The sequence below is a fragment of the Pelodiscus sinensis genome, chromosome 3 (assembly GCF_052426305.1).
Source record: "Pelodiscus sinensis isolate ZL-2025 chromosome 3, ASM5242630v1, whole genome shotgun sequence".
NCBI classification, from domain to species: Eukaryota; Metazoa; Chordata; order Testudines; family Trionychidae; genus Pelodiscus; species Pelodiscus sinensis.
Genome location: NC_143054.1, coordinates 134,267,056 through 134,276,249, shown reverse-complemented (window position 1 = coordinate 134,276,249; position 9,194 = coordinate 134,267,056). Strand labels below are relative to the sequence as shown.

Below are 9,194 nucleotides of genomic sequence, written 5' to 3'. Positions count from 1 at the left end.
TTCTTCTCTAATTTTCTATTAGAAACAGAATATTGAAGAAGTCCAAGATATCTATTTAAGGTAAACTTAAAACACTCACTTCTGTTTTGTTAGAGATTTACAGTATTATAAAATGTTAGCAATCTCTAAGAAATTAATAGGATGTTTCTATGCAGGTCTGTGACGAAAACATTTTCGCCTCTACAGAATGATAGAGAGCTACAGACAGATGAATGCTTTCAAATCACAGGCATTTAATTTTTCAAATGTTAAGTGAGGTGTGTGTGTGTGTGTGTGTGTGTGTGTGTGTGTGAACAGAATGCTTACAAGCATACTGCAAACATTTTCCATACAGTTAGCAATAGATGTCTGTACAAAAGTAATAAAGTTACACAATATAAAAAATTCTCCATAGTTATAATTTAAAAGAGGGGGGGAAAAAAGACAAGGGAATTGATTTTTCAGTTCATATAATTTATTGCAGTTAGCACACAGTTTAAAAATTCACCAACACACCAATAGTACAAAACTAAACAGCATTATAAGTTATTCCCCCCTCAGGAAAATAAAACCATACTATGATTGTCAAAGCTAGATGTCAGTCTAAGTTTTAGAACAAAAAAAGAATGTGAAACTAATAAAAGAAAATAATCAATCACTCACGAAGACCACAAAAAAAAAAATCCAAGAGAAAGTCCATTTTTCTCAGACACTGATTGTCTTTTCTAAATTAATAAAAGAATGTATTTTTAAAACCTATAAACTATTCAAGTAACTAAAGATAATGCTCCAAGGCCATTTTCACAGTTTTTTTTTGTTTTGTTTTAAATGCCATTACAGCCAACTTAACACACATTTGACCAAATATTTCCAAAACAGTCCAGCAATACACAATGGAGTTTTCCATTCAGTATCTTAAGCACAAAAATAGGCTATGTTTACAGTAGTTAAGGCGATCAAATTTTAAACAAAAGCAGAAAAAGGAGGAAAAAAGCAAACGTTTTCCATGCTACTCCCATAGACCTTATTTGTAAGTGCAAGACAGGAAAACAAACACTGTGCAAAATGCTTTTGACCTGTGTGTTGGTCATTAAAACCACACGTCAGGCTGCAGTCTCTGCTGCTTGGTTACACATAGTCCACTAACCACTCTCCCTCCCCCCTTCCCTGTGTCAATCAAAGCTTTCTAGTCCTTTCAGACTGGGGCTTTTTCAGCCCCTAGAATCTTTTCGGGGGGGGGGGGGGGGAGAGAGGAAAGAATAAGAATGACCTATTGTTAATTTGTGCAGCAGGAATTCTAAAAATGCTCATCTGGGTAAATGTATGCATCTAAAGTTTGAGCTGGCGTGGATTTTGTGCAATTAGGTTTTCTTTTAATAAATGCACACAGCACATGCAAATCTTTAAGCCTATTTGTAAACATTAATATCTTCCTTCTTATGTTGCTAAATTATCATCTTGTAGCTTAAATTTTATTGAACTTAAAGACAGTGGGAAAGTAAATTTAAATTATATTTAAAAAAAACAGTGCATTTATGTTCTTCATAACACCAATTTTTCAGTGGTGCTTTTTCCTAAGGAAATTAAATAATTTTAAACTTACTCATTAAAGTTATACAATGCAAACAAAGACAAAAATATACTGAAACTCATGCATTTCTGTAGCGTTAATATTTACTTTTCAAAACTCAACTAAGAGCATCAACACAACCTGCCAAGTTCTTTGACACCCCCCACCCATGTAATCAATTACAGTATACAAGAACAGTAATTCACATTTTTAAACACACAGTTCATCACTGCTGAAGCTGCAATATCCTTTTTCATCCCAAGCAAACCTTCACAGACTGCACAGAGTCCCAGTGATCCCAGTGTACTTTAAGGATTATTTTTCCAGTGGGAACTGTCAGAAATCCAGAAGTTGCCATAATAAGTTTTAAGTCAACTGCTTGTTTAAAAATAGATAATCCAGCATTTCAGAAATTTTCCATTTGTGTCTAAAAGCATTCAGGTTTCCAACAGCTAGAAAGGACTCATACAATTTTAGAAATGCAAAGGAACTGATAAAACTAAAGGGAACTTCTACATTCACATTTTTAAAATAATGAAAAACTTTTGAGTCTTGAGAGAATGCAGTGTTTGAGGGGTAGGAGAAGATAAAGCCATTTAATTTTTATGTTTTTTTACAATGAGATTTCCTTTAATAGCAAAGTATCTACTGGCTCATATTCCAAAAAGTGGGGCAAAAAATCTTCTGTAGTTTATTATTTTGTCATATTACTTCTAAAGTTCATTTGCTCAGAGTGCTAAATTAGTGAACTGTTCATGCTGCCTTAAAGTGCAAAAACAAGCAAACAGCCAAACTTTCAGGTCAAGGAAACAAGATTGCTTTTAGACTGTACCACAACTATATAGATATTTATATATGTATATATATTATTTATATATATAAAAATTATTTCCAAAGTTCTTGTGAGCTATCTTCTAAGGTCCAGTCTCTGACAGTAGGTAAGCTCAGTGCTTCACTTTTGACAGACAACGAGTTCACCAACTCACAGTGAAACTTCCGAATGTGTCTGTAAAGGTCTCCAGACTGTGTGAACCTGCGTTCACACCACTTACAAGCATGTGGCTTCTCCCGGGTATGAACCACAGCATGGCGGCTCAGGTTGTGGGAATACTGGAAGCTCTTCCCACACTGGGTGCAAGTGTAGGGCTTTTCACCTGAATGAGTCCTCTCATGACGTTTCAAGGTGTACATGCAAGAAAAAGTCTTACCACACAAGGAACAGGTCGGGACATTGACATCAGTAGCAGGCTTACTGCGAATCCCATCCTGCTCCCGAAAGTGCGTGCTTAAATGGATCTGCAGAATGTGGGGACTAGGAAAGACTTTGTTGCAGAGAGGACACATAAAAATTTGGCCAGCAGGGCTAAGTATATTTGACACATAAGGGAGCAAACTGCTGTCCATGTTGCCTTCCACCTGGACTCTCTCATTCTCAGGAGTTATCATTTCATCATCACTTGCTTTGTCCTCTCTATCTAGCTCCCTTAAGACAGAATCTTCCCTCATAGGAGCCAGATGGGCTGCCTCATAATGTACCCTGTTATTAGTGCTTACACTTTCTTTCACAGTGCTATGTTCCATGTCATAGTCATTAGTGCCAACATCACTTTCATCACAGGAAGCCTCTTTCTCCACCTTCACCTGAACCAGGTTGTTTCTAAGCATGTCCTGTGAAGAGAAATAAGAACTGTTCAGATTTTCTACTCCAGAAAGACTGGACTTGACAGACAGGTCCAGCACACAGTCAACATCTGTTGAATCCCTCATGGAGGTGACAGACCTCTGGGACAAAGACTCTGTTGAGCTGCAGGGGCTGGCTACTGTTTTTCCAGCTGCTGTTGCGTGTGTCTCTGCCTCTCCGCCAGTCTGGGGAATGCCTGCTGAGTCTGAGGGCAATCTCATCCACATGTTCCCAGGCTCAGCCGCCAAGTCCCTTTTGCTAGGCAGGATGTTCAATTTTTCATCTTCTCCTTCATCTTCATCACTGGGTAAGTCTCCTGCTATGTGGCTGCTGCCATCGGAGAGACTCTCCACTTTGTCCGAACAACTTGACGCATCTTCTTCCTTTTTTGTACTATCTGCCTCGGTGGTGGCTTTCTCTTTCAGCTTCTTTTTGCAGACTTTGACAATGTCATACATGTGGAGATAACTGGCAGCTGCTAGCACGTCTTCAATGGGCAAGTCTTTGAACTGGAGTTTCCCTTCATACATGAATTCAAGCAGGAGAGCGAAAGCTGGGGCTGTAACAATGTCGCTGTTCAGATGAACAATGTCCCTTTTGTCCAGCTGGTCCTTGTAAAAGAGGTGGAAATACATGCTGCACGAAGCCAGTACAGCTCTGTGAGCTCGAAACTGGGCATCTCCTACTAAGACCGTGCAATCACAAAGAAAACCCTGATGTCTCTGCTCGCTCAGACACTGTAGCAAATGTCTACTATGATCAGGAAACTCCATATTGTCTTCATAACCTATAAGCAAAAATTTTTTTAAATTAAATAAGGGTAAAAATACAGCAAATCTACATGTGCAAATTATGCACTAGTAACTATTATTTAATCCTCTGGATTTTAATTAAGTGACAACTACACCACAACTAATATATACAAAAATTATTAACACCCCCCAAAAAACACTGAAGTTAATTTTTTATGATTAGACAACAGCAGATAACGGCCTCTGATAGGCATTTAGGTAAGCAACCACTCATTTTTAAAAGTATCATTGTTGTTCCTTAAATATGTTTAATGATCCCTTTTAAGCTACTTTAAAACAATAGATTTAAAATAGACTCCAAAATACTGCAGGCTCCAAAATACTGTAGGCTTAAAAGTGGGATTTTCACAGGTAAAGAAAATAAAGTGTATTTTGAGAATTAAGCAACTTTCTTTGCAAGGTCAAATTGTACCAGAAAGAGAGCTTATTGCATGAAGACAGATGTTAATACCTTAAAACTTACATATGTAAGGGATCCCAAACAGATGTAAGAAATATTTACTGATAGCAAAAGCAAAGATTTTAGAAGTTTAAAGGACAAAAAAAAAAAAAAAAAAAAAATCACACTTATGCTGACATTTTTAGGTTTTAAACTTTCCCCAAGCAATATGAGAGAAATATTTTATATTAATATATAAAAACTTCTGAAGAAAGCTACAGACAAAATGATAAGTGTTGGTTATACAAGAGGACTTTTCTCTTTTTCAAAGAGATGCTTTTCCCCTATAGTTTCCAATGCCAAACTAAAAGAAAGTGTTTCAGGACAGCTATTTTAGATACTATTTTTCCAAAGGCATTGTCTTCCTTCTAACCTTCCTTGAGGAGAAAGTCTTCAAGGAAGTGTCAGAGTCGTAACTAAGCTACAATGTAAAATTTTAATTTAATAAAAAAGGCTAATTTTTTTGTGACTAAAAGCAAAGTGCTCTGAAACCATTTAAACACAAATTGTGCATTTTGGGGTTGGTATGTGTTACTGAAAAATAATTATCCTTCACAAACCACGATGTACTAAAACTTACAACCCAACCTAAAATATATTCTAGCAATGGTATTTTACAGAGTAAAGCAAGAAGATTTACAATACAATCACTTTAAGTGCCCCACAGCCAACATCAATCCTAATCCTTAAGAGGGCTAAAAATAAAGATTGGAGGGCAGCTCACAAGGTAGCTGTGATCAAATTAGGAGGCTGAAAGGACAGAGAGGGACGAAGAAGGAAGCTTATAAACATCTGATCCAGCTGACTGTGGCCATATGGCAGCTGCTGCCCAGATAAAGAGATTAAGAATAGAGGAGTGCGATTACAGCTGTCTGGCCAATTCAGGCAGCTCAAATCTACAAGTTCTAAATTAGTCGCGAACACAAAAACTCCCTCAAATAATTATTGTTATGCTGAAATAAAAGATCTCCAATGTGCATCTGAGAACGAAAAGAGGAAACTAGTCAAGCAATTCTCCTGGGGACAAAAGTTTTGAAACACACAACTGATTTCTATCTTTCAGACAGTACAGCTGTATGCTTTTGTAGTTCCAGGGCAGGCTAATGGATCTTAAACATGAAGTTTAATAGTGGAACTCACAAGACATTTAAACTGTAATTATTTTTATATACCTTTTCACATTTTCTTCCAAAACATATTGTTGCTCCATCACTCTTAGAAAATACAAAATAGAAACCAGAACCCTCAGACTGCCTGCAACTACAATTTTCTCAATTTTAGTAAAAAATTATGAATGAACTTATCTCAATACTCTAAAATAATTACATATATTTAAAAGTTTCTTCTGATAACAGGCACAGGAACATACACTCTTATACTATTATATCCTAAGCTTTTCAACTGCGGAAAGTACACTTATCCATTTAATTTCCATTTCATATATTGTCTCTAAACTTGGTTAGAAAAGTAATGTGATTTTTCTGAAATTAAATAAACACATCAAAACAGAAATATGGTGCATCTAATCTATTACTACTCCTACCTTTAGAACACATAAACCTGATTAAGTCCTTTCCTCTGAGTCTTGCTGGCTCCAGGTCTGTTAGATCGGTGGAAAAAAAGCAGACTAAGAGAGACAGATGCAAAGTGGAGATGATGTTAGAGAGGAATGAGATACCTTCTCCACACACAGATCTGCACACACTAACTCCCTGTCTGTGTGTTAGAATAAAAGGCTGAGGGATGGCAGGCTGTCAGCTGCTCTGACATCATGTTCAGATGGAAATGCTACCTCCAGCTGTGCTCCTTTTAATGCCATATGCTACTCCTCTACACTCCTGCCACCAGCTTTTTCTTAGGAGAACTTTTCTCTTCTGTTAGTATAAACAAAATACTTCAAAGTCTCTTTTTTCAAACTTTCTAACAGAAAAAAATTGAAAATCCTAAACATATGGGGCTCTACTGTATTTATGGGATAGCAACACTTCTGTCTAAAGATGGTGGACTGCTTTATATATTGACAGCATATTCAAGCTACAGCGCTATCCAGGAAATCCAGACTGATTAATTTTTTATTGAACCCAAAGGTTCAGTTACAAAGATGATATTTTTAACTAATTCTATGTAACTTAACTTATAACTACTTCAACATCAGTACTTTTAACTTTTGGCGAGAGGTAAACAGCAGAGATTGTTAGGTTACTATCTAAATATATGCCATGACAGAAGCTGTCAGCCTTGCTAAAGCATTATTTTACTCATGTTTAGCCACTGTTTATGGATCATCTCTGTATTTTTCCTTGGACTGTCAATTATTCTGCGGCATAAATATCACACAACACTGAAGCTGGATTTTTCTTTAAAAAAAGAGTATGACTACATTATTTCATAACAATGAAATAAAATTAAAGCTTAGGAATGCAGTTAATAGCTGAAATTGAACTGCTGTGCATTTTGTGCCTGGAAATGTGATCTTACTTCTCAGGTTAGAAAAGATATCCCATCTTCCCTCTGCCCCATTCCAAATCCTTTTATTATCTACTGTGAAACTGTCAAATATATGTCTCATTTGTTTTTTGTATAAAGCAAAACCTCTTAAATTCAGGTCTGATGTTTTGAAAGGCTGACAAAACAGTTCTGCAACCTAAGCTGGACACACTTGTGCTGTGTTCACTGTGCTGACATCTGTGAATGTCAAATGCATCTCTGCATAGACACACAATCAAAGGGGTGGAAGGAAAGATTATGGCCTCTTATCAGACTGAAAAGCAATAGTCTTTGTAATGAATTACTATGTGGAGATCTAAATTGGGATGTGGTGATCAATCACTAAAATCAAAGAAGTCAAACAGGACAAGTCGCCAGCCTAACTTTCTTCAGCACATGAACCAGACTTCAGATAAGATGCTCATGAAATCAACTTTTCAGCAGTGCTTCGCCACATGGTCCCTTCAACAGCTACCACCTAATCACAGCACCTACCCAGTTACTATCCAGTACTGGAACCAATCAGTTACCAAGGGCTAGGGAAGAATTTATAGAAACTATTTCCCCCCTGGCCCTCAGAAAATACTGCAAAAGCTTGCAAAAAATAAAAGCACCTTTAACTCACTCTGCTCCCCTGGGTGTACATGTGTAATGGCCAAAACAGGACATACAAAGCAAACAGGCAAAAAAACAGAAGCAGCGGCAGCGCTCAGAGCCGAGGGAAGGAAGCAGCCAGCCAAACGTGCAGGAAAAACAGACCCAGGTCACAGCAGCAGCAACAAAACAAAAGTAACCAGAAGCGCTGAGCAGCGAGTGTATTGCGTGGGGCTGCTGCGCTCTCCCCTCTGTACAGCTGCGCGGACACCCCAGAGCCCAGGGACATCAACTAACTCTGCTGCTATCGCCCGCAAGGGACTCGTTCCGCGCCGCCTGCCTGCCCCCCAGCCCAGCCCCACTGCGCCACTAACCCCTCCGCAGGGCCTGCCCTCCAGCCCAGCCCCACCGCTCTTTAACCTCACTGCAGCACCTGCCCTCCCTCCGCCGCCCCCACCCCCCGCCCCACTGCGCCAATTGACCCCAGTCACCCGCCTGGCCCCCCACCTGCTGCTCCCCTCCCTTTCTCTTCAAGTTGGGTCCGACCCAAACCGGCTCCACCCCTCCCCCCGCCCCAGGTGCCAGCCCCCTCTCAACCGCGGCGGGGGGGAGGGGGGGGCAGAACCGGACTCACACACTCCGGAGCGGCCCTAAGTGCCCGCGCTCCCTCCGCCTCTTGCCGCCGCTGCCCCGGCGCCTCTTCGCTCACTTGCTGCTTCGGGCGCTCCGCCACCCCCCGCCCGGCTCCCCGCCCCCCGGCCGCGCCGCCCGCTCCCCTCCCCCCACCCCCCACCCCGCTGGCAGCTGAGGAGCGGGGCAGCCGGCGGAGCGACGGGCCCCAAGCTCAGCGGCTCCCCATGGCACCAGCGGCCAGACACAGCGCGGAGCCCGGAGCCAGCCGGGCGGGGGGGGGCGGGGGTCGAGGGAGGGGGGGCCGGGCGCACGCACGACGGCGGCGGCACAGACGGGCCAGGGCTGCGGCACCCAGATGTTCCCCCACCCCGCCCTCTCCGCTCCTGACTGACAGGCTCGCCTGCCCCCTCCGCCGCCGCCTCCAATCAGAGAGGCGAACAGGTGTTGACAGACAAGGGCGGCCGCCCAGTGACGGAAGGCGAAAGGCCGTCACCTCTGACCAATCAGGAGGAAGAGGGCGGGGCTCGCGGCGCAAAGGCGGAAGGAAGGGTGGTCCCCTGCGCGCAGGGAAGGGGCGGAGCGAGCGGCGGGGCGGGGTTCTTCGTGGTGGGAGGGGGCCGGGTTGCAGTCTCAGGGACGTGACGTCCCCGCCTCGCTCTGGGGAGGCGCCTTACCTGGGGCCGGGCGTGGTGCACTGTGGGACAGTGCAGGCTGGAGGGAGGCTGGTTGCTAGAGAAGGGGCAGGGGAAGCTCAGGGCTCTGCCCCACAGTAACCCTCTGCCTGTGGGACAGTGCATCATGCCTGCTCCCAGCCCCCCAGCTGGATGGGAGCTGTCTCAGGCAGCAGGGTCTGCCTCCCCCCCTCCCCAGTGAGACAGAGCAGTGTGAGCCAGGAAGGGGTGCAGAGACACCAGTGTGTATCTTGCAGGGGCGACCCATCCAAATATCCTATACCCTAGGAAGTTATGCACTGAGCCAGGAGAGCGTACGTTTTGGTCC

General features: G+C 42.4%; 1 protein-coding gene across 7 annotated transcripts; it reads right to left on the bottom strand.

Annotated features, from left to right (window-relative positions):
- Nucleotides 1–432: 432 nt before the first annotated feature.
- ZBTB18 (zinc finger and BTB domain containing 18) lies at nt 433–8,545 on the bottom strand. Of its 7 annotated transcripts, none has more exons than XM_075924866.2 (3): nt 8,197–8,545; nt 6,025–6,108; nt 433–4,017 (listed from the first exon to the last, which is right to left on the bottom strand). In XM_075924866.2, exons 2-3 carry the CDS (start codon nt 6,035–6,037, stop codon nt 2,435–2,437), a joined length of 1,596 nt encoding a protein of 531 aa, XP_075780981.1. In that variant the 5' UTR covers nt 6,038–6,108; nt 8,197–8,545; the 3' UTR covers nt 433–2,434. The 7 variants fall into 7 exon arrangements, with proteins under 7 accessions (XP_075780981.1, XP_075780982.1, XP_075780983.1 ...); XM_075924867.2 differs by lacking the exon at nt 8,197–8,545 and adding an exon at nt 7,464–7,971; XM_075924868.2 differs by lacking the exon at nt 8,197–8,545 and adding an exon at nt 7,583–7,971.
- Between the last annotated feature and the right edge of the window lie 649 nt (nt 8,546–9,194).